The sequence below is a fragment of the Caretta caretta genome, chromosome 1 (genome assembly GCF_965140235.1).
Source record: "Caretta caretta isolate rCarCar2 chromosome 1, rCarCar1.hap1, whole genome shotgun sequence".
NCBI lineage: Eukaryota > Metazoa > Chordata > Testudines > Cheloniidae > Caretta > Caretta caretta.
Window position 1 is genome coordinate 291,572,775 of NC_134206.1, and position 26,351 is coordinate 291,599,125.

Consider the following 26,351-nt stretch of genomic DNA (forward strand, 5'->3'; position numbering starts at 1 on the left):
TTCACAATATTTCTCTCTACATTGTTGAGCAGGGAGGAAGTAATCTATTATAGAGTGGTATTCCTGGAATTACAACAAATTAACCTTTCCAGATCATCTATGACTTCCAGCAGCCACTGAAAACACTATAGCCTGCCTCTTACAAAGGAGAATGAGTACAGAAAGAAAACCTGAGTCACCTACTGTGGGTGTCTAAATTTGGGAGTTGTCATAGGAATTGGAGCTGCTACTTCTAACTGAAATGTCAGGACATGTTAGCTGAAATGAAGACTGAACAGTGCAAAAGAATAAAGATAGAAAGTTTTTCATACAGTGTTCATAAGTACATGTTTATTACATGCATGTGATATTACAGCTTCTTCGGTTTCCAGATACTTGATTCTGACTGTTTATATCTGACGTTGGTCTACATATGTACAAAATCAGAGGCCAGAAAAGCAGTGCTCCATTTCCTCCAAAACAGCACCTCCATGAGCTCCTGAAGACTTGAATGCAAAATGCTGACATTACTTCACTTTTATTTCCAGACATTTCTTTTGTTGTTACTACTACTACTACTACTAGAGAGTGAAAAATTCTCAAAGAGAATGGAGAGAGACAGTTATAGTCTAAGGGATTAAATACAAGATTGGAAACCTGCCTGAGCTCTTGGGGAAAAGTCATTTCACTTACTTCAGTTACCCAATCTATAAAGTGGGGATAAGACATCCCCTGCCTACCTAACAGGGTTGTTGTGAGGATTGACCAATTCTCACTATAATAACTACAACTATGAGCTAAATATATAATTATACTTCTGATGAGAAGCACCAATGTCTGCAATCCATGACAGAGCTTAGGGCAGCAGTCCTACGCATTCACAAATTAATTCATTTTAGACAAAAGCAGAACAACATGAGTCTGTGCATTATCTCAAAAGAAATTCATTTGCGAAAGATCATTTGAAACTAGATTGCAGAGGTGGGCTAAAACTGTCAAAGATAAGACCAAAAATAGAATTCTGACTACAATATACCGTTACTGAGAGTGGTGATCTATTAAAAATTGCCTTCCAGATAACACCTACCCCATGTGAAGGGAAAAAAATATGTTCTCTTCTTCCAAGTAAAACTGCATGTGTTTTATCCTACTTCCTTATCAGTGACACTGAGGTTTCTTGTCTCCTTTCCTCCTCTAACCCTTCACCTGCTCCAGTCAACCCATCTCCTCCTGCCTCATGATATTCCTTTTGCCCACTCTCCATACCACCCCTTTCTCCTTAACCTCTCACTTTCATTAGGTTTCTTTCCCTCAGAACAGAAGTGTGTTATGGTCTCCCTGATCCTAAGCAAAAGCACCTCCCTCTCCAACTAACAGCCCATCTCTTTTCTCCCCCTTCACCTCTAGATTCAGTGAATGTGCCATCTATAATCGTTGCCTCAAGTTCCTCTCCCCCCAGCTCCAACCTTGACCCCTTACAATCTAATTTCCTCTCTCTCTACATGCTACTGAAAAAAAAAAATCACTAACAATCCCTCCTCAGCCAAATCTCAGAACCTCACCCTCTTTCACCTCTTGGCTGCCTTTGACATGGGTGCTCAGAACCTCCTTCTTGAAATCTGGTCATTTGGCTTCTATGACTCTGCCCTTCCTGCTTCTCCTCTTACATCTCTGGTCACTTCGGTATCTATTTCTGTGGAAGTCCCACAGAATTCTGTCCTCAGCCCACTCCTCTTCTCCCTCCATGCCTCTTCTCTAGGTGACCTCATTTTCTCAAACAGCTTCAACTACCACATCTTTGCTGATGACTCTCAAATCTGCCTTTCAACTATCTGACTTTCAGTCCTGCATTGCAGCCTACCACTCTAACATCTCTTCCTGGCTGGCAACCGAAACTTAATGTCCAGGCCATGCCAAAATCTTGCTGTTTGTTCCTCCATCTCTTTGTCTACCCAAAGAGAACTCATCCAAGTCCTCATCATCTCTTGTCTCAACTATTGCATACTCCCCTCTTTGGGCCTTCATGACACCACTTCATTTTCCTTATGTCCATTCAAAATGTTGCTGTTAATATCATTTTCTTGGTCCATCATTCTGACTATGTCACTGCTGTCTTTGAGTCTTTCACTGGCTCCTCCTCCAGCACATCAAGTAGGAGTTTCTGATCCTTACCTTTAAGGCCTTTCACAACATAGCTCCTCCTTGCTTATTAGTATCCAATCCTTTCTACATCTATTTAGCCAGCATCTCTTGCCTATTTGACTGCTTCTCCCTCAAGTACCGTTGAGCTTTGTTCCCTTATGCTGCCCCTTACATTTGGAACACTCTGCCCAAACTAGCCCATAAGTCCTACCCTTTTCTCCAAGTCCCTCATCACAACCTACTTCCACCATGATGCCAGCTAACAATGGGTATAAAGATGCCCTGTATGATTTCTGATGTTTATCTTATTTATTTGGCCTGTGTAAAACATGTTCTTATTAACCTTTCCCTCAACTGCCTGCTGCCATTCTTTCCAATTGTTTGTTATTTCCACTTTGTAAGTCTTGTCTTATTTAGATTGTTGGTAAACTCTTCACATCAGAGAACTTCTTTTGTTCTATGTTTGTATAATACCCAGCAAGATGGGGCTCTGATCCTGACTGAGGCCTCTAGAATTCCAGGTGAAGTGGGAAGTCCGTGCACAGAGGTCCTGTGGGACTGGGCCCATTGTCTGTAGATAACATAATACAAAATAATAATAACGCTATGTCTAGTTTATTCTAAATGCGAACAGCTCAATTCATGAATAAAGCCCGAGTAAGAACAGGTCTTAGCTAATTATTCACCATTTGCCAGTTACAAAAAAAAGTAATTATTTTTCAGATTAAACATGCAAGATACAAAACCAAATATAATGTAAAAGCACTTGCCTGTGGTGCTGAAGTTTTAAGTGGTAATTTATTTTGCAAATTTAGAAGACCTCTTGGGATACTGCTACATATACATTTTGTCAATATTTTTAATATTTTAATTTTATATTAAAGGAAAAGGTTTGTTGCTAGGAAGGTAGGCGGTGCTGGGTATCAGAGGAAAAGATTGGATGCAGCTGCTGAATCCAACAGAGTTTTCCAGCTGACACTAGTAGATACTTGGCCTGCTCCTGCTCACATTTCCCAATGAAGTCAGTGACAAAACTCTCATTAACTCCAAAGGGATTTGGCCCTCTGTTTGGAATGTAAACATCTGCAGTGATGAAAGTAGTTCAGAAAAATCATTCCATTACATGTGTCCTTAAAAAAAAAAACACCTAGATTTGTATTCAATGATTGATCCCTTACAAAATGAGACAGCTTGCATGTTGCAGATTTCTCAGCACCTATACATTATCCTTAATAAAATCTTGGTTAAAAATGTTCTTTAAAGCAATTGCTTCCACAGATAGTTTCCAGAAAACTTATTGGTTAACACCCATTCACCAGGCAATGCATTGTAGAGAGGAACATGAGGCTTGTAATGAGCTCAGCACTACTGTAACTACACTTTAGCAATGTATGTTCCTTTCTGAAAATAAGCACAAATTTTAACAGTGAGGGTAATTAACAATTGGAACAATTTACCAAGGACTGTGGTGGATTCTCCATCACTGGCAACTTTAAAATCAAGATTGAATGTTTTTTTCTAAAAGATATGCTCTAAATAAACAAGAATTCAGAAAAGGCCTGTGAATCTAATGTTTCTTAAATACAGTACAGACAAGGAGCCTCTATGCACAGAACTCCCATTGATTTCACCTAGAATTCTGTGTGCAGTGGGCTTACAGAATCAGACCCAACATTTTAACATAGATATTATATATGCTATGTAATTAACTATAGACATTTAATAGGGTGAAGCCCAATAAGTCATCCCACCCTTCTTTCTGTCATTGCCAGATTGTTCCCTAGAATACATTTTATAGAATGCTATATTGCCACTTTGTAAATCTATTTTAAAAGTAATAGTTTCCTGCAAGGCCATGCCTTGTTTATATCTGGAATTTGCACTTCAGAAAAATAATACGTATTAAAACCATATATGTTGCATGCATTGCACAAAAAAGAAGGAAAAATCACTTACTCGCCTAACTTTGCCCAGATAGCCAGTGCTACTCTCAGTATAACTTCAGACCCTTCAAAGAATACTGAATCCCAGATCTTTAAAACTGTATGGTTAGGAAGGCATGTAGCAAAGAGGGTCAGGAACCACTGCATTGTGAAGACATTGGTAAGTGGGGGTTCATAGCCTCCTAAAATGGAAAAATTAAGATAGCAAGTCATTCACAGTTCATTATTCCCCAAAGTTACTTTACAATGTTGTGCAAACTGGTGCAGTGCCGCATTCTGAAGACTGCCAATAGTTCCAGTGCCTCTGCTGCTGCTCAAAGCTTTCCCAGTCTGCAGCTGTCCACAGGGTTCTGAATAACAGCAGTGAAAAGTAACATTGCGAATCACTCTGCTGCAGTATAGGAAAACTGAGGCTATACCTACACTAGAGACCTTACAATGGCACAGCTGTACCGATGCAGCTGTGTCACTCTAAGATCTCCCGCATGCCCACTCTATGCTGACAGGAGAGAGCTCTCCCGTTGACATAATTAAACCACCTCCAACGAGCAACAGCAGCTAAGTTGGCAGGAGAAGCTCTCCTGCTGACATCGTGCTGTGCACACGACCACTTATGCCACCGAAACTTATGTCGCTTAGGGCTTTGGGTTTTTTTCCACACCCAGAGCAACATAAATTTTCCTGACATAAGTGGCAGTGTAGACATGGCCTAAGCAGCAGCAGAGGTGCTGGTGATGTCTGTATATTCCAGAAGTTAGCACCACTTAGTTAATACCCATTTCATATTTGGAAGGAGGGTTTTTTTGTACCCTGCAATCACAACAGCTCGATTTATAAGAAAAAAAACAAAACTCAAATTCTGCAGAAGTTGATGACAACTGTCAAAAAAAATCTCCTACTTGCCCGATGGGGACTGGTTCTTTTAAGTCCTGTCTATTGTATTAAAATCCTAGTGTCCTGCCTCAGCAGACACAGCTGTAATTTATTCGGTTTTCCTTTTGGTTTGCTAGCAGTTTCATAAAAGATTTAATCCTTCAGTTTGGAATTCTAAAGTTTCACTTTCTGGTGCCTGGAGCATATTTCATGAATTTTGGTAGTGTGGATTGATTCATAGGAGGTCAGCGACGCTCCTCATCACCCACCAAAATTACTTGATCACCAAGCCAGCAAACATGAATTAAAGGCTTTTTGTTTATCTGTTTTTACACAGTTCAGGCAGCCATTCACAAGACTATCTCCTAGAAGACTCATTCTTTACAGGGGCCTTCGTAATGTTCAGGTTTGGAACTCAAGGGGCATTCAATTGTAGAATAACAAAAAACTCGATCTTGTTAAGGAAAGAACGTTCTGAGGAGTGTTACGCCTCGGAACTCAGAGTGCAAAGCCATTTTCAGATAACAAAGATCAGCTCTCAGATTCAAGGACATTTTACACCCTATGTCACTAGGCATCTAATCAGAAAAATAACAACTAGACATGATCCACTGCCATGAATCAGTCTTCCCACAAGGATAACATAATTCCAATACAGATTCCACCAAGAAACTGAAGAGGACATCAAAGGCCATGCAATTAGGCAAAGAACTTTCCAGGACATCAGCTGTACTATGCTATGTGATGTGGTATTGTCAGATACCTAATTTATGGCATTGTCAACCCAATTCTGTCCACAGCTACTTATGGGGCTAAAGTATCTCCTCATTTGCTTCACTTGAGAGAGCTGTTGGTTCAAGATACGGTCACCAATATAAGAACCATCTCCTATCATGTTAACTATGTTAGTCAATTAGTAAAAGGTCAACTGTATTCTTACACAATTTTTAAAAATGTTGTTGTTCTCAAACTTTTAATACATACACATTTAAACCACAGTGTTCTTAAAACTGATGTTCAATGAGGCAAATGTGAAAAATAATTCAACACCATTTTTGTTGAACGCACCTCTACTTTCCCTATTTGCAGCTCTCTGAAGCGTATCCAAGTGCTGGGACAGTTCAGGAAGTTTCATTCTTAAAAGATCTCGGAAAACAGCCATATCCACAGACAATGCACGAAGATTATTGACAAAATAGCTATCAGGCAGTACTTTATCGATTAGGTAAATCATGATCTGTAAGAAAATGAGAAAAAGAGCAGTCAATCATTTAGGATTGGTAAGAGAACAAATGATCTTCCAAGAACAGCAAAAACTCCTGCTCTAAAATATAAAATGCACTAACATGTTCTATTCCACTGAGCTATAGCGTAGATACGTTGGCAAGATGTGCCTTAGGTATCTGATGTTTAATTCTATATCTTATCATGAAAGAAGGCAACATTACTTTAAGCATCCGTAGACATTCCAGGTGCAGAGCACCTGCAGGATTGGGTCCGAAGTGTCAACTCTTCAACAGCAGCTTGCACTGCTAAGAGAGGAGTCTGGATAACTTCAAAAAATAACAGAATGTAAAAGACTGAGATCAGTCTAACAGAAGCCACACCACACAATAATGGAAGCAATATTCTGTTAATCAAAGCCAATTTTTGATACTTCTGTTGTTGTATGTGTTAGTGAGATGCTCTGAATTATTTAGGAAATTCTTAAATCCATTAAGTCTGTGCTTTTTAAATGTCACAAATGGAAGACTTGCTATCCTGGTCAGCATCTAAATTAATGGTTATGTATGTGATGCTGCTCTTTAGAAAGCACTCTTCCTGCATTTTAGCTGGCATGATGGGTTGCACTTCATCATCTCATTATACAAGGTAATAAACTGAGAAATATAACAATGCACAGCTCAACAAATATGTTTAATTATATAAAGAAGGCAACTATATTGACAATAGTTCACCAGCTGATTATGGTGAAATATTTAAGGATTGTAAAATGAGACAAATATAATTGCTACCATCTCAATGGAAATTGTTATATGCAAGTATTTAAAGGACTGATATATCACCACCTGCCCTTCCAATATACATACAGATGTTTTTGCACTGAATGACTGTGTCTTCCCTGCCAGTGACTTTTTAAGCATTTATTAGAAATTTTTACACTTCTACGGATTTCATAGAATTAGCAGAAAAAAGTGTTATATGCAAATAAGCATGACATTTATTTTGCAGCAATTCATTATTTTTGTCTGCATGATTCTCAGAACTACCTTTATTCTTTCTTTGCAATATAATTAAGAGTCCCTTATTTCTCAGAATACATTTATCAGTCTTCTGTTTGCATTAGGATTTTTTTCTCCCTTGTGAAAAAAAAATTGTGCCTTATTTCTTTATCCTGTTCCCAAGCTTTTGGAACAAGTAATCTAATAATATGAATTAGATCTGTAATAAATATCCTTGCAGTTCCGCTAATTTCTTAATACGTCAGTTGTAAAGTACTATATTTAACAAAGCCACATGCACAATGGGTTCTATTTACATAATGGATATTGCTTTAAATACTCCGGACATGAAATAGAGAGCTAGAAAGAAAACAAAGCTTTTTATAAGACTTAAATATCCATTTCTGCCTACTTCATTGACATCAAAAGTGTTTAGGGGAGGGATTTTTTAAAATAGTGATGTACTTTATTAGCATCCTGTGGTACATTTTCCAGCAATTAGGATATTTCTCACTGGTGTTCAATTCTGTAATTTCTTCCCCATGCCAATCTGTTGTTTAATCTGTTTTTATAAAACCTCTTTAGTATTTTTTTTAAACTAGATGAATCACATGTGTGATTTTTTTTTTCACACAAACTATGGCACTCTTACCCATCATATCCATTTCTACTTCAGTTAGGTTAATTTAACTTACAGAATTTATAAGCAGTTTCTATCTGTATTGAACTGGAGATTTAACATTAACATGCTTACTTTAACTAGTGAAGTGTCTTAGGAACTGCTCCATTAATAAACTGGAGAACATGTGGTTGTCATAAAATAAGAGATTATAGTTGTAAATTATTAAGGCAATCACATAAGGCAATTATGTGGGGAAAAAAATTATACAAGGTAAATTTTACTCCATGATATATATTGGAACTGTTCTAATATTTTCCTAATGTTACAACTCTGTCTCTATAATAAAGCAACATATAAGATATCTATCTAGAAATGTATATGTGCTGGACTTTGACTCTGAGAGCTGTTATTTTTCCCACAGTTTCTAAGACTTAAATATATATAATAATATCTAGAGCAAGTTAAACACCACAGTATCTGAGAGAGTCATGATCTCCTTTAACAATTCAACCCCCATGGTAAACTCCTCATTTACATGAGCAAGCTGTATTTTAGGAAGGTCATGCATAACACTGGCAAATCTTGGTCCTGGTGCCCTGTAGCAAGGCAGGCGTCAGTTCTGTGGCTTGGACTCTGGAAATATAGCAGCAGCAGCTTTAACTTAAAATGGGAGGGTTCTAAACAACTTAAACATGGAAATGAGTAATACACTCAGTACAACAGACCCAGGATAATTATTTTGATATTCAATTCTACTTACTTCACACTGATCTCACACTTTGTTTCAAAGTGCTGCAGATTTTTGGACTGACAACACACAAATTCATCACAGAAGTTGTCAAGGAAAGTTGGAGGCTCTGGTTGCTAAGAAAAGGGCCAGTTGGTGCTTTGGAGGCAGTTTGGGATTGGATGAAATTCTGGCTCCACTGAAGTCAATGGGAATTTTGCCATTGACTTCACCGGGGCCAGGATTTTACCCATTATCTGGCTATTTTTGCAAAAATGGTCATCAGTGGACGTTAACAGGAGTGACATTTAAAATGACCCATTCAGATGGATCAGTTCTCTGTGAGCTGCTGTTTTAGGCTGTCTGCAAACGTATGCATTGTTTACACTAAGTTCACCTTTTAAAGGTAATCCTCACGATCACAAGGGTTAGAAACATAGCACACAGTTTCACTCACTTTCAGGGCATCCCCTTCATTGCCTTCCATTACTTCTAAGATGAGTGCAGCTAGTATATTAAAGCCTTGGCAATATCCAACTGATTTGTTCCATCTAGCATAAGCCAGCAGAACTCGTTTCAACACGACTCGGTCCTGCTCTGCCTCCTGGCCACAGTAAGAACTGCAACCAGTTCGGTGAAGATCCTAAAATAGGAAAGATATTTGAGATGTTCTCCTATTCCACTCCCTTACTTTTTGTCTCCCGCATCCTGTCAAACACACACATAATTATGTTACCACTGTTTGAAGAGATTAATTTTTATTTTAAAATGTTTAGCTGATTGAAGGAATGAAGTAGTTTGAGCAAAGGGCTGGAATCCAAGAAAGCCCCGAGTTCTAGCAGGAACTGAGCCACCAGCTCACTTGACCTCCTTGTTCCCGATCAACAGAGCAGGAAAATTGGGTGTAAAGAAGACCACTCTGTAAACCAAATGGTGCCTCTGAAACTAACCTAGATAAATAAATTACCAAAAGAGATGCCAGTATCTGACTGTCCCTGAAATATCAATAAGGTTACAAGCTATCTTCAAAGAGATAAAACATAGCTGCAAAATTATTTTTAAAACATTCTCATTTGTAAAGTGCTGTTTACTTCTGAAAAATTATCAAATCCAGAAAAAAGTGTTAAAAGAAAGTTGTACCCATATCTTAACCAGAAGCCTAAAAGAGAAATATTACATATCTCTTTTTTTCAAACACTTTTCTGCATAGAGAACGAATTAGAATGTGAATTTTAGTCAATGGAATATCATGATTTGTTGCCACTATAAAGTATGGAACAAGGTACTAGAGTGGGTGGTTGTAGGCAACTAACATTAAAATTAGCAGCTGCAATTTCAAGTGCAGTTCTAGAGCTGAATATAAATGTTATCCTGTTAAACATATTATTTTCTAAAGACTCTTTTTAACACTGTGCTTTAGCAAACCCTTAGTCCTTTAGACATTAACAGTGCATTCTTTGTAATTGCACTTTGTGTTAGCAAATGAATAAAGCCAACATCTTTTTTGACATGCGAAGAAAAAATAGGAATCATTTGCATCAAACTGCAAAAATATTGCCAGACTCCTCATTTTTTATGCCAGCAAAAAACACATTGTTCTGGAGGTTGTAACTCGTTTGTGAGTGAAAGGCATAAACATGTACAGCACTTTTAATTTTTAATAAGGCATTGTACAGCCAATATCTATAATTTAGAGTTACCAAGTCTGGGTACTGTTTTTCAAACAAATATTCAGAAATGTAAGCATCATCACTTAGGTATACTGGTGCTAAAGCAAAGATGGATTTAGAAGATATTCTTTTCATGAAATTATCACTGTAAAAAAGACTAAGCTGCAAGACACTAGAGCTATCGAAACCATAATTTGAACTATGATGTTCTCTTCCCAAAATTGGCTCTTATTTTAAAAAGAAAAAGAAATGACACAACAACTGAAACACATATAGAGTGAAGGACATTTTACTACTGTACGCTAAGTGACAATAGGGTCAACTTATTACATCACAGCACGGTTGGATACCAGCAAATATTTTCTTTATAGAACACAAGGTCCACCAAAACCTTAATCAGAAATTTGCTAGACCATTATAAAATCAGCAAATATGATCCTCAAGCGAGCACGCAAACATCACTTTATATATCAGAACATTACATCATCTCTAGGAGGTCTAGAAAGTTTCTTTACAAACACAACTAAAACAACTCTGGGCTACAAACTTTACATGACCGACAGTACAGTGTACAATTGAGAGAATGCAGACAAATGCAATTTACTGAAGGAAAAGATGAATTACCCTATGGCAGCTGGTCATCTCTCTGCTAGTAGATGCCAACAAACAAACAAGTATTTTGCAAAAACTCTCTCTCCAATACAGGCTCACATTGTGCCCCCAACATCTGTGCATAGAGGGTCCCCTCCATATGCAGATATCCCCACTCTCCCAAGCGGAAGAGAGGACTCAGCTTCCTCCCTGGCACCACTCCCCTCAGGCTTCTTCAAAGAGCCAGAGATATGAACTGGGCAAGGACAGGAGACTGGGTGGGCTAGAAGGGCTGTCTCCCAACCAGCTCCACAGACTTTGGGTAAATATATTATCCAGCCCCAGGATATATTGTCTTTTCCATGTCACCCTCCCAACTGCTGCTAGAGTAGCACATGACCAGAGGCAGGAGACCTTTAAGGGACTGAGTTGTATAGGTCCAAGATTTCTGCATGGACGTGCCTGGAGATTTGCAAGGTTTAGGGGCAAGTGATGTGACCATTTCTGCAAGATGAAGAAAGAAGCAAATGGGCCCCTCCAAATAGGACTATGTGTGAGGACCTCCACAAATAGATCCCCATGGAGATTTCCTCCCCCAGCCCAACTTTGTGTGTTGGGAGGAGACAAACTGAGCAGATGGCATCACTGGCAAAGCAAGAGCAAAATGTGCCTTTCATTAACCTTTCTCTCCACTACTTCTCTCTGAAAAACAGGAATGCTGGAGGTGGAAATCAGGCAAAAAGAATTTTCTACCAACAGCAACAGCATTGAAACAAATTATTTTCTCAAATTTCAACAATTAATATGCAAGAATGCCCAGAGGAACAGTAACACTTGGCCAATAGACAAGAAGAAGTAACTTTTAGGAATGCAGTAGCAGAAAATTAAACAAATTCAACACCTCCCAAAAAACAATTATTTATTTTCCATTGAGAAATTTTAAAAAATTATATTTTATGCACACAAACATATCAGCCGAAATGCCAATTACCTTTACAATCTGAATGCCCATGGAGTCATCATCAGGATTACTTCTGTCATTGAAAGTGAAGCGCATAGTTTTATCCCAGTCAATTGCTATACTATGTAAGTAGTGATCTGCTAGGGTCAGCCAAACCTAAAGATACATACAACATGACAATACGATGCATTATTCGATTCCTATTTTAAAATAAGATCAGTTTATACATACTGGTATGTAATTCTATGAATCTCACAAGTTCTAGCCAGATGTGATTTTCCTTTAGATTCAACAAATGCAGAAGGGGGAAAAGAAGGATATACATCTTTTCTGAGTCTAAACAATTTCTATATAATAAAAGCGATACCCCTGCTTTCTAAAATGCAATAGATGGCTCAGTCCTGAAGGTGTTACTCAGGTAGAATTCCTACCAACTTCCAGGGGAACTTTGTGTGAATAAAAACCAAGGCCCCAGCCATTTCCTGAGGATCCTCCATGTGACTGTCTTCCGTGCATGAGAAGAACTGAGGGTGCTAGCTATCTTCACAGCACTATCTCTCACAGACATAGGGATCAGGAATCCAAATGTAAGGGAGAGTCTGATCTGCAAGACTGGTAAAGGTAGGGCCAGGTGTACTGCTCACATCATCTCTTCCACCACATGGTAATCAACAGGGAATCTGTTGAAAAGATAACACAGCCCCAAGCTGCCCATTCCACAAACTTCATGCTGGAATGATCTGCTGGAAAACCTGCAAGAGAAACCTTGCAGAATTTCTCTCCCTGATAGCTCTCTTTGGGCAAAGGAGGGTTCTGTTTTTGGGTTTTTTTTAATACAAAGGAGCAGGTGATTTGCCCCAGAGTAGGGACTTCAGGGTTGGATCCAAAGAATTATTTGGTTTATACTAAGCAACTGTGACTAGATGGGTTCATGAACTCTTGGCATCCAGATGTATTTTTGAAACATTAGCCTGGTTTCAAGCACAGGGACTACATACATAGCATGCTCTGAGGCGCATCTGTGACTCTAGGCTAGTATACAGCCTATGAAGTTAGGAAGAAAATATTGGATTCTGTAAAGAAATGCTGGACTTTAAACAAAGATACAAGGAACCTTACAGATAGGGATATCATGGTGAATGTCATTTTCTCTAAATGATAACTGGATGAGCCCATCTTTAAAGGGGAGATTTCTACATCCACACTAGAAAAATAAAATCAGTGCTTAAAATAGCGGAACTTATCAGAAGAGCCCACAGGTACAATGCAGATTCAGAACCTCTTTGCTAAGTAACTTTTGAACTCCCACTCCAATTTGTTATTAACAGGCTAACAGATACCAATTTAGTAAAGAGCATTGGTATATAGTTTTACCTAATTCTAGGCAGGGTGGTAGGCCACAACATAACAATGGTTAACAATGACAAAGGATTGCTTTGCAGGGGGGTGGAAGAAATGGTGAAAGGGAAGGGGAGTTGATCTACATATTCCAAATGAGAAAAGCCATTCCCACACTTCCCACAGTAATAAACACTTAAACATTCACCTACAGCTCTCAGAATCAGAGATTCCTGCATTTCCCCTCTCCCACACACTACAGATCTCTGGTGTAGAGGAACTACTTGTGCTGCTGCTGCACCTCCACACAGCATTTGCTAGTCGGGAGAGCAGTAAAATGAAACTCCACTGATGCTTGCTGGTTTCATAGTCCATTTCTGCTGGGCCAAGAGGAAAAGTGTCCTGTACAAAAGGAGCAGCATGGATACTGTCCTCCACCTGTGCTGGAGAAAGTTTAACCTTTGCCCTGGCTCTGCCCACCCCTATCAGCTGAGGAGGATCTCTCACTGGGCTGGAGCAGTGTAGAATGCTTCCTCCTAGTTCAGCAGAAATGTGAAAGAGTGTGAGGGAGCCAATGCCAGTTCCATTCCACTTGCTCCTCTGGCTAGCTAAACAACGAGTGCATGAGCAACAGCATAGATATGGTCTAGGTGAGGGGGAGGAAAAAGAGCCTGTACATTGCGTCACTCTTTGCAAAGCTTCACAGAACAAGTAACAGAGCAATAGCAAATGGGTTATTAGAGGGGAGGAGGGAGAAAGACTTCATTATAGGGAAGAAAATGACAGCTGAAAGACTCCAATGTGATGCAAATGGACTACTTATTAAAACAATTAGGGGGGAATGATACCCCTATGATTGTTTATTTTATTCTCTCTTAACCTGAAAGAGCAAATGGTTTGGGTTGGAGGGATAGGGAGTGTGAGACTATCCACCCCGGTGAGACCTAGGTGAACTATGGTTTTAAACTGAGTTAGGATATTAGCAGGAGCAATAGGCCCAAAGCCTGTGACCAAAAAGAATGAGATCATGAGAAAGAAGAGTTGTGTTAAACCTGTAGTGATCCTGTGAAATACCAGTCTTATCTTAAGGTTTGGGCTGAAATAGAAATAAAACACAGTTAACTGGGCATCATGTGCAATAAATAATTGGCTATGTGAGAAACTACTTCATACCGCCTTAGCTAAGGTGCAATAATTTGCAGTGACATCACTTGTTTCTTAAAGGGTATAAAAAAGTAAACTCTTCAAGGGTTTATTGCTAATACCTGCCTGACCACGTTGGGAGTAGACCAATATGGGTCTAAGCATCCTTAGCCCATTTGTAAGTAATTTTGATCATATGCCTATAAATATTTTGTTACTGTTTGGCTGGAGTAAATTGCTATTATTTAGGCTTTACAGGCATATTTAGAGTAATTGTTATAAATACCATTTGCCCTTTGGATTTAATAAAAGAATTTATGGTTAAATTAGTGTCATGGTAATACCCTGCATAAATAATAATAATAATTCCAAAAGGGAGTAAGAAAGGAAAAGGAGAAAGATCCCAACATACAAAAATTATATTAAACCATGTATATATCTTACGTATGTTTTAATCCTTCTGTAGGGTTGCTTGCACGAAATTGAGGCCAGAATATGTCCCACATTTAGTCAATGTTCAGCTATTGGGAAAGATTCATCAGCACAAACTCTTGGTGTAGATGGAGTAAAGTGATAAAAGCCAAAATCTGTGCTGGTACAGCTTACATAAATTTCAAGAATGAGCAACACCACTAGTGTAAACAGCAGCTTTGCCTGTCTGTGCAACAGTGCAGCTCCACGAGTGGCTGGTCCTTGATAGTTTTGAACCAGCAAAAATCCCCAGTGCATACAAAGCCTAAGACTCTCAAATTCATACCATCTCTAAACCACATGCAATTGCAATTATCTTGTGAAGTGTACAGATCTACCTACCTTCCTCCTCCACTCCTTTGGTATTCCTGTTGGCAGTCTGGCCACTGCTTTGAGAGCATCATACCACTAAAAGCAAAAACATCCAGCATAGGAAACATATGGAATTAGTTTAATTCAGAAATGTGGGCATATGTGCAATACTGCAAGTAAGAAACATTCATTTTATTTCCCATGTTTAAGAAATTAAATGCTTAGCCATAAGATGGACCAGTGCCTAGAGTTAATACAGAAACCCTAATTAAAGGCAAAATATAATCTTATAAGACTAATACTTTATGTATATAAAAAAAATATAAGACTCTGACATTATGAGAATTCTGAGATGTCAGAGAAAACAAAGGAATTGCATTACAATTTCCAAAATGTTAGTTGGAACAAATCTTTATGTAGTGGCAACTAATATACCCACATTAAGATACAAAATAAAGCAATGCATATTTCAAGTAACACAAGTACACTGAAAAGGAAATTTTAGTCTGCTAAAAACAAGTGAAAATAAATGAAGTTACCTGCTGAAAACCATTTTGACCTAAAGATGGTTCAAGAGTGAACTTCAACTTTGTATCAACCCCTAGAGACAATAGTAAAACAAAAGGGAAAAAAGACAAACCAAAATCATTGGTTTACTATTTAGAAAAGGAAAAAATTAAATCAAGTCAAAAGAAAATACAGAACTCTAAATTGAACTACTGTATGTAATTCTGAATGACTGCATTCTATTCCTGTTTCCATCAATTCCTGTTTTCAAAGCAAACTGAAGGTGTATGTTAAAAAGTGTACATATAACGCTTTAAAAATGGAATAATCCCCTGTTCAGTATATTACTGTTGTTCAGCATAACATATTTTGCTAAGATCACTACATACTGAGGGATCCCCTACGTGGACATTGTACACTCTGCGCACATTGTGAGAAAGTCAGAGCTCTTTTCCATTACCACAGGTTTTATAATAAATAACCTGTTGTAATGGAATGTTATATAAATAAAATAAAAACTTGTTACAATGGAAAAGTCCACAAGATAAGAGAGGGAAGGTAAAGAGCTCTGACATTTTTATAAATAATTTGAGCACAGTGTTCAATGTCCATGTAGGGATTCCTCAGTATGCAGTGAGCTGCATGACCCTTAACAAAGTATCTGATGCTAAACCACAGTAATATACTGAACAGGGGATCATTCTGTTTTTAAAGCATGATATCTATATATAAAAATATAAACTAGCTTTTCTTTCCATATGCTTCAATTTATGGATATTAAAACACCGGATGCTCATTTTTATTTTGTTACATTAATAAAATCAGTATATTGCTCAGTATGTAATATTTAATAACTTATCCTTTATCCATATTCTGTTTAAGTTTGGCTAGTACTCCCATTTAAACTTAAGAGTTTCTTCTGGCTATAAAAGCAATCAATGTTAATTAATCTTTTTAATATAGATAACACATTTTTAAAATGCAAACTCAGGTGTGAGACTAGGATCTCAGGCTTGGCCTGTAATAGATTCTGATTATGGCATCTGGACACAACATAATATATATAATAATACATATAATCTGATTTATGTCTGTATGTTAGATTAAATCAGTCCTCAATCATTCAGAATGTCGCTGTCCAAAACCAAGGTGCTGAACAGTCCAATATTTCATTCTTCACATTCTCTTGCACTAACTGATATCAGAGGAATGCATACAAAAGAATAAAGCCCTTCTTAAAGACATTTTTCCGGCAACATTAGATTAATGGCATCATGTGTGCTCTGTATTTAAAATGTTTCCATATGAAGGTTGTCTTTCCAAAGATACAGATTCATGGATCAACACTTTGTACATAATTTTTTATATCAACGTAAAGAGCTCAGTGCTGCAAGCTGCCAAATGCCTTAAATGTAAGGTAATTCATCAGAAACACTCCACATTTTACTGGATTAGGCCTTGTGTGTTTGGGAAAAAAAAAGTAGCGCCATTTGCTAATGCTTGGTAGTTAAGTTTTGACAGTATTTCCATATGAAACTAATTATGAGGTGTTTAGAACCTGACTGGTGGGGGAAAGGTAGTATACAAAGGTTTAGACTGAAAGCAAAGTTTAAAAAAAAAAGCAAATCTACCCTAGATTTGGCCATTTAAAAACTGTATCAGGGAATTTACCATTTGGATGCTTTTATCTGCACTGTTCAGCTAATAACAGCCTTACTGGGTTTGGGGATATTAAAGCATTTGTCCATATTAATATTTTCAATACCTTAAAAAAAGGAGCCGTTTTTGAACATTTTGGTGCTTATACCTTGCAGTTACTACTTATTGGGATTCACTTCCCACACCCCGGGACTCAAAAGGAGCCCGATCACATTTGCTGCAAACACGTGTCAGTTGAACAAAACAAGGTCTCATCCCTAAACAGTCTATTACTGAGTACAGGAAACAATAAGGACTTACAGCAATTTATGTAAATTCAGGCCAATAGCTAGCTGCAACTTTTGTTAAAGTGTAACTCCAGATGACACTTTAAGGTAACATGTTCTGGTATCAGCAAAAGGTAGATGGAAGCAATAGCCCTCCAGAATAGTCATGCACTCTCCCCCAACTGAGTACACAAATACAGAAAGCATTCCAGCTTTCCAAGGCTTAAAGACCCACCTAATACCAAGGCCTCTGTATTCCTGCAATTTACACGAGGAAAATACCTCTAGCAAAGCCAGCCGGGAGTAGTGAAGGGTGTGTCTGGACAAATACAATCTTGAAAACAGGCAAAATGTTATCCACCTGGTGTTTGAACCTCAAGATCGAAGACCTCAGACATGGCAGCAGATACAGTGGAGACTTGTTCCAAATAAATGAGATCTAAGGACTCCCAGATCTCAACTCACAAATATCTTCCAGATGATGGCACTGAATTAATAAAGGTGTGATGTCACTAGGCAGAAAAGAGAGACTGCTGTCTGCAGAGTGCCCAGGGAGATACACTGACATGGCCATCCTGAGTTAGACCAATTGACTGGGCATCTCTTGAAGATTAATTAATGACTTCTTACCATATTGTTTTGCCTTATATAAAAGAGCCACAGATCAAAATTTGGAGGCATAGAGTAGGCGTCATCTCCAAGGTGAGTGTCAGAATGAGGCCTGCCCAGAACCCTAGCAATCTGCTCACTAATTCACAGCACACCAAAAATTGCTGTAGAGAAGCCGTTTGATGTAGGAGAATCTCCCCCTCCACAAGTTAGTCAACCAGACGAAAGCTGCCGCCACATATCATTCCAGTAATTTTCCACTGTTAGGACATCCATCCTTTCAGGAGTCCCAAAACCTAGTACAGCCCTCCATTTTCTGTCTCATGAGCATCTGACACACATCACGGACATCAGCTACTTGAGCACAGAAAGATATAGTAGCCAAGTAAGAAGACTTGGTGGAATAATCAAAACCCCATTCCTCAATTTCAGCAATGAACTACTCCACAGGGACAGGAGTATTGGGCCAAAAGTTTGGGAACTCTTCAGTAGCTCCACAGGAAGGTTGTGTGTTATGACCCCCATGTTCTTGGGGGCATGGATTAGTCAACTAGTCTTAACCCACCCAAACATTTCCAATCCAATCACCACAGGCTCTGACTGTATCATAAGAGCAGCTGCTGAAATCTCTTCCACTGACAGTAACTGAAAGTGAACAATGCTAGTATCAACACCTAACCTGTACCTAACCAGAAACTGATGTTACGTCCTAAACAAAGGAGGAAAGGCCGTACAGCAGCTGGGCTCTCAAAATTTAGTGATGCAAACTACAGTCTAATTGTTGGTTCAAAAACAAAAAAAAGCCATGCTGTTTTGTCCCACAATTTGTTCTATAACTTATATTCACCCATGTAAGGGGTAGTGAAAGCAGTGTCTGGAGCAATCTTCCATGCAATCCACTACCCTAGCAACCACCGCGCACACCAGGACATAATGAAGTATGCAATGAAACTGGCCCCCAGAGGCTTCCCCAATACATACGGATATCAGCAGATACATACAAAGCCAGAATGAGACCCCTTAAGTTTATTCAACAATGAGGCACAAAACGTTCAAATCCTCCCTGATCTCCAGGATGATGATATGGTAGCAGGTAACCCCAGCTATGGCATCACTGGGCTTCCTGCTAGCAGCTCACTTTGAGACTACAGAAACTCCAAACCACGACCTAATCCACTGCTAGATGTGAGACGGTGATGTGCTTCTGGTATCAGCTCCTCTACCCTGTCCTGGGGATGAAGGATGAGTGTCACAGCTGCAGGCAGGAATCTCTGTGCAATTTATCTATAAAGCTTGACAGAATAATGGCAGTGTCTCCAATATTAGGAGGCTACTGCATGAGCTGGTGTCAGCTGGGGGCAGGACCCACAGAGCAGTTGGGACCTGGGGGCATATTAAAAAAAATACAATGAAATCTGTGTCAAAGAACCCTATTTTTGGTAACCAGCAGCCCTATGAAACAGGTTATCCCCAAGAACTTTACAATGTAAATATATTAAGCAACTACTTCTCCAACATAACCAGAGACCATCCAGAATTGCTCTCAAATACAGAAGAAATTTGCTTAAGTTATCAGCTTACTCACTTTGCACTTGACTGCTCATAAGGCACATTGTATATACACATGTAGTGCAATGGGAAACTCTGCACTTTGTATAGAGCTATGTATTCCTTTAAGATTTAATACTCATTCATGAGACACTAGTTAAAAATAATTATGTTACAGTTTTACTTCTTTTATGTTCATGATAACCCGCAGACAAATTAATGTTTCACCTACAAATGATTAAACATCTATTATTAAGTATATGTATTTCTAGTATTTTATAAAAATAAAATGATTTAAATATTTATATTTTCAGTGTTTTATAAACAAAACAAAATTTTGGAATCAAATAACTGAGTCCCCTTGGCTTTCTAGTAAGCTGCAGATCCACCTTTGTTAAAGGCCACCTTGCTTAAGAGATCTCATTTTGCTGGTCCCCTGAGCAGCCACTTAATAAAGGCTTTGCTTTATTTGAAACTGAAGTAGTTTCTAGGGAAAAAATAGATGCAAAATTTATGACTGCCCCTTTAAGAAAACAGTCTTCTTTGTAAAAAGAAAAGGAGTACTTGTGACACCTTAGAGACTAACAAATTTATTTGAGAGTAAGCTTTCGTGAGCTACAGCTCACTTCATCAGATGCATTCAGTGGAAAATACAGTGGAGAGATTTATATACATAGAAAACATGAAACAATGGGTGTTACCATACACACTGTAACAAGAGTGATCAGGTAAGGTGAGCTATTACCAGCAGAAGAGCGGGGGAGGGGGGGACAGACCTTTTGTAGTGATAATCAAGGTGGGCCATTTCCAGCAGTTGACAAGAATGTCTGAGGAACAGCGGGGGGGGGGGGGGGGGGGGAGGAATAAACATGGGGAAATAGATTTACTTTGTATAATGACCCATCCACTCCCAGTCTTTATTCAAGCCTAAGTTAATTGTATCCAGTTTGCAAATTAATTCCAATTCAGCAGTCTCTCTATTTCCCCATGTTTATTCCCCCCCCCCGCCCCCCACGTTCTTGTCAACTGCTGGAAATGGCCCACCTTGATTATCTCTACAAAAGGGCCCCCCCCCCCACTCTCCTGCTGGTAATAGCTCACCTTAAGTGACCACTCTCATTACAGTGTGTATGGTAACACCCATTGTTTCATGTTTTCTATGTATATAAATCTCCCCACTGTATTTTCCACTGAATGCATCCGATGAAGTGAGCTGTAGCTCACGAAAACTTATGCTTAAATAAATTTGTTAGTCTCTAAGGTGCCACAAGTCCTCCTTTTCTTTTTGCGAATACAGACTAACACGGCTGCTACTCTGAAACCAGTCTTCTTTGTGTATTTAGACAATACACTTCTTCAAAGAGCAGATAAGACAAAGGAATTTCCCCAGGTCAAGTGCTCCCAATAAGGGTGGGGAAATGTGGAGAGTAGGGCTCTGAGAGCATGGCTTCCACAGAAAGTGGAAGGGAGAGAGAAGAGATTGCTCAGATGCAGGGAGCTCTGCCATTCAGAGGAGGATAAGTAATGCAAAAAGACCCACCCAGCTACAGTGTGGCTGAAGTGCTGTCACAAAGAGGGATAGGGGATGGCAAAGCAGTGCAAGGCAAAGAAGAAAGCAAAGACTAGGCGGGGGGGGGAGAGCAGGCACGAGCCTGATGGGAGAAGAGCTAGAGCAGGCCAGCTGGACCAAGAACCCTTCCCAGAGAAGGTCAGGAAACGAACAAGCCCAGGTGCGGATGGCATGGCCCATTGCGGCAGGCCTCCCCATAGACTGCACAACATTGCCGGGGGGCAGGCGGGCGGACGGGGGGGCGGGGCTGCTTCCACCCATCCCCTCGCCAGAGAGGAGTGGCCATCTGCCCTTCTGGGAGGGCTCATTGGCCGGTGGGTCCTGCCATTGCCCCCCAGGGGTGAGGCCGGTCCTCAGGTACCACCCCAGCTGCCAGGGCCCAACGGCTCCAAGGGCACCTCAGAGAGCCACATCCACACGCGGCGTTTCTCCCTGTCTTAGCGGGGTGCCCGACAGGGCCTGTCACGGAGGGATGGCCAAGTGCCCTCAGCCGTTCCTCCCAGAGACGCTGACTCGCAGCTCAGCGGCAAAGCCCAGACCGTGCGGCCAGGACCCGGCCTGGCCTCGCCGCAGAGCGGCCCCAGCAGGACACGGCGATTCGCGGGCGGGTACCAGGCCGGCCGGACCGAGGCGGCGGCAGGGCGGGGAGCTGCGCGCCTGGGGGGCTTCACAGTGAGCGCGGGGACGGGACAGTCGCCTCTCGGCAGCCCGACGCCGGGCACGAGGAGGGTTTTTTAATGCCGATGCCGAGCGCACTCGCTGCCTCACGGCAGGGGGCCGCGCCGCCTCTCCCAGCACAGCCCTGCAGCGCGGCGCTGGAGCGGCTGCGGCTGAGAGCGAGCGGCCATTTGCCGTGGGCACGTCCTTGAGAGACACGCCCGAGGCGCCCCCGGCCCCTCGCCCCGCGAGCGGTGCCTACCCGGGGATTTCATCTCCGTCCTGCTCCCCGCCCGGGAGAAGCGCGTGTCCGTGACGGGCAGCAGCCGCCCGCGCTCCTCTCCGCCGCCCCCCACGCCGCGCCCCCGGCCGGGGTAAGCCTGGCTCAGAGCATTAGGGAAGCAGCCGCTGCACAGCGGCGCCACTTTCAAACCCAAGCCCAGCCCGGCCGGGCCAGCGGAGCAGAGCCCGGGGAGGTCCTTCGCCCGCCCCTGGCCCACGCACACGCTACCTGGCTCCAAGGTGCAGAGCAGGCGAGGAGCCGTCCTGGAAATACAGCTCCTCTTCTTTAACACATTGCTCAGGATGGTGCCCACGCCGCCGCCTGTGTTTTGCCTCTTTAAACATCTTCCCCCACGTCTCAGGGAGCCCGTCAGCTTGTCTTGTCTCATGGGTGCCCACGGGGCTGAGACCAACCATCCACGCTGTGCCAGCAGCGGCCTCTCCCCGGCAGGTGCAGCCCAGCTCCCTCCGGGAGGCAAATTCAGCTGGAGTTCTGCTTTATTTACAGCTTTGCAAGGCTTCCCTTTGAGACCGAGATCTCTCCCAAACAAGGCATTAGGGCAGCAGGCGGGCCGGTCTGCGAGACACTACAAGGAGACAGGGCGTAGGGCGCTGGAGTGTGTTGCAGAAGCTCTCTTTGCTGGAGGACATCTGCAGTGCAGAGACAGCAAAGTCGAGGTGCCGAAGAGAAGGGGGGAAGCGGAGCCCGCCCACAATCCCTCCCAGCATCACTGACTGAAAACCCAGCAGAGTTCCCTCCGCCTCCTCCAGCACCACCGGGGAGCAAGCAGGCAGCAATCTGAAGGAAGCAGCAGCTTGGTTTAAAAATAAAGTGAATCTCAAGAGTGACTGGATTGCAGCATCTATCAAAGATTTTGTCACAGCAACACAGGAAGGGTTGGGAGGAGCAGTGCCACTGAACACTTGGGTACATTCCGTGTGCTACGTATACAGCACTTTAATAATGCAGAAAAGCAGCTGCTGCTGACTCTGCTTTGTAAACAGATAAGCCAGCACAAGCTATAATGACATGTCTAAGAACCTATATGCCTATTATTTTTCAACAATGGTCAAGACTGATATTTCTGCAAAGGATTAATAGCAGTTACACCCTTACAGGCCCAGATTTGAATGTGTTTTAAAATCACGCTCAGCATTAAATTCCAACCTAAATGCATAGAAACACATATGATATGTACTGTATCATCACCCACTGCTGACAGCCCTCCTGAGAAAGAGGCCCATATGTGCTGCAATACCCTGAAGCAATGAAAGGAAGAAGGATGCTACTGCTTACTCCTTTCACTAGGACAGTCTGACACCAAGTACTGCAGTCCAACCCTGGAGATAGGAAGCGTGCCCAGAATGTCAGTTTGAAAATTCAAAAACTGAACTCTACCCAGTAAAAATCGTTAAAATTTAAATTTGAAAATTTAGCTATTTCCAACAACATTTTAAGCAGGCTTGTTACACAAATAAGGAATAACTCCACAGAATTTCACTTCAAACTAGATTTTGATTTAATGGTTAGGGGAAAAGCACTTCAAACAAGGGTAGTTTTTACAATTCTTGCTGTTCTATTATTCAGTGAAAGGTTAACGGATTTATGTCAGTTTAATTGACTCAATCTCAAAAACTGAGTTACAAGTTGTTCCAGCTACTAACACCTACTTCTGATTGCACCTGCCAATTTTTGTTGTTTAAAACCTGAAGTTTGCTATTTTTTAAATACATTTTTATCTCCCTTGTTTCTTTGTGAAAGACATACAAACAACAGGCAAACTGACTACAGTGAAACACACAAAGTGGGCGAAGTAATATCTTGTACTGGCTCTTCTGTTGGTGAGAGAGGACAAGCTTTTGAACATACATAGAGGTCTTCTTCAGTTCTTCCCAGACCTGAAGAAGAGCTCTGTGTAAACTCAAAATCTAGTTTCCCTCAGCAACAGAAGATATTACCTCACCCACTTTGTTTCTCTAATATCTACTCCTGGGGGAATTCTGTGCCAAAAACATAAAAATTCTGCAGATATTCTACAATATTATAAAATTGTGCATATTTTATTTGTCAAAATAACACAATAAAATCCCTCTGGTTTCAATTATTTCAGTTATTTATTTAAATTACAATACAATGGATGGAGAATGGGAGTGGGGAGCATTGGAGGAAATCCCCAACGCCGCTTGCCTAACAGTAATATAATTAGGTTTGACCATCTATTTCTAGTTAGTACTCAACATTATAGGTAAGGCTGCGAGTTTGCCAATGGGAGCTGTGAAGCCAGTCCTGTGGGTGGAGGCAGTGCTGAGCAAGGGGGATGTCGCTGCTGCTGAGGAGCCCCCCAGTAAGCACCGCCCAGAGCCCACCTCACTCCATCCTGTACCCCAACCCCCTGCCCTCTCCCACACCCAAATTCTGTTGCTGCTGGGGTGGGAGGGGAGGCACAGAGCTAGATAGGGAGTCTGCCATCCCCACCATCCCTCCCCCCCCCCCGCCCTCCCCCGCAGCACCAGCGAGGGTCCTGGGCCGCACGTCACTGCCCACCCCCCACTCCAGCACCCAGGCCGCCCTCCTGCAGCACCCCAAGGTAGCCCCCCTCCAAGTTTTAGTCACAGGTATTTTTAGTAAAAGTCATGGACGGGTCACCTGCTGTGAATTTTTGTTTACTGCCCGTGACCTCTCTGTGACTTTTACTAAAAATACCCGTGACTAAAACATAGCCTTAATTATAGGCAACTGAAGAGCAAGTGAGGGCTGGATTTATATTGGCTACTGACCATCTCTAGAAAGGTAAACAGCAAACAGTTCGTGGAGCACATTCTGATATGAAATTATTTCAGTCCAAAAATTTAGACCAGTTCTAAACACTAAAGCACCATAAGCATTTATAAGGCCATACTGTCCTTTACACCACTCTGGCAATGTAAAGGAGCCTTAAAACTTTTACACGTTTTATACTCCTGGGGGAATTCACAAAGAAAATGGGAACAATTCACTAAGCAGGCAGGCTGCTATATTCTGCTCTGCCTGAGGGGACAGTGCCTGTCCCATGCCTACCTCTTCAGAAACACCCTGAAGCCCTGCTCCTCCATGCCAAACGTGCTGCAATAGCAAACGAGAGGGACACAGTTTCTCTCTCTCTCACAACTGCACATTTCTTCCTCCCTCTCAACAAGCATATAATTTATTTTAAATGAAGATTAGATTCTACAGGAGTGGATGGTACTGGTCCCTTCCCATGCACCAGCAAGCTTCTTACTTCCCAGCGAGGCCTGCTCTTTACTGTTCACCTATCAGGATTAAGGCTGCGATTCTCTCACGGAGGTCACAGAAGTCACAGATTCTGTGACTTTCCATGACCTCCGCTACTTCCACAGCGGCTGGTGCAGCTGACTCCAGGGCCACCCGGGGGGTGCCTGAGCAACAGCCTTCGGTGGTCCCCCAGGGCCAGCCACACTGGCCACTGCTGAGGCATCCCTGGGCAGCTGGTTCTGGGAACTGCCTGAGGAGCAGCCGGTGTAGCTGGCTCCTGAGAGCGCCCAAGCAGTGGTCCTGGGGGCACCCTGGGGACTGCCCGAGCAGCAGTGGTCCCAGGGTGGCTAGAACAGTGGCTCTAGGGATGCCCAGAGGCCATCCGGAGAGCAGTGGTGGAGGCCATCAACTCCCAGCACTGGAGCAGGGCCCCCTCAGAGCTGGGGGCCCCTGGAGCAGCAGGGTCGCAGAAGTACAGATTTAGTCAGGGTTATTTTTGGTAAAAGTCATGGACAGGTCAGGGACTGGGAAATTTTATTTTTATTTTATTTATTGCCTGTGACCTGTCCATGACTTTTATCGAAAATATCCGTAACTAAATCTTAGCCTTAATCAGGAACCTTGTGGCTGCAGACACATTGAACCTGGTAAACTTCTGCAATAGAGCATATAATCTGCTGGCCTGCTCCACACCAAGCTACAGATTTCCTGTGTTTCTCATACTTTGCTGCTTTGCACACACTGCAGCATCCCAGTGAGGGGAGAAGTAACAAAACTTTGAGGGAGAGGGAGACTTGCCTATCCATGCTTTTAGATCCCACTGGTGGTGAAACTACTCAGAAAAATGTACCTCTTAACCAAAACCAAATCAAGGTGGCAAATTCTGGGTTAGAAAACTAGCACTTAGAATCTCTCACACATTTAAACATCTGATGAAAACACCTATAAACACCTGTACACATAGAGAAAACATCTGATATTAGGAGTTCTCAAATCTAGTAGCCAA

The 26,351-nt window shown here is 41.5% G+C and overlaps 1 protein-coding gene and 1 long non-coding RNA gene across 7 annotated transcripts in view; one reads left to right on the plus strand and one right to left on the minus strand.

Annotated features, from left to right (window-relative positions):
* The window catches only part of TBC1D30 (TBC1 domain family member 30), an 83,533-nt gene that overhangs the window by 19,889 nt on the left and 37,293 nt on the right, over positions 1-26,351 (minus strand). For 3 of the 6 annotated variants that reach the window (XM_048835904.2, XM_048835903.2, XM_048835910.2), the window contains 6 exons: positions 15,534-15,595; positions 15,025-15,090; positions 11,761-11,886; positions 8,966-9,151; positions 6,006-6,174; positions 4,078-4,246 (listed from right to left, as the gene is read on the minus strand). In XM_048835904.2, the coding sequence (XP_048691861.2) occupies positions 4,078-4,246; positions 6,006-6,174; positions 8,966-9,151; positions 11,761-11,886; positions 15,025-15,090; positions 15,534-15,595 (778 nt within the window). Of the gene's footprint in view, positions 1-4,077; positions 4,247-6,005; positions 6,175-8,965; positions 9,152-11,760; positions 11,887-15,024; positions 15,091-15,533; positions 15,596-22,072; positions 22,202-22,321; positions 22,608-26,351 lie in introns of those variants that run through there. The other 3 variants (XM_048835908.2, XM_048835906.2, XM_048835909.2) reach the window with 2 other exon arrangements.
* LOC125630245 (uncharacterized) lies at positions 21,214-24,197 on the plus strand. Its single transcript, XR_007354600.2, has 2 exons — positions 21,214-21,291; positions 22,601-24,197. It is a non-coding gene; the product is annotated as an uncharacterized LOC125630245 (long non-coding RNA).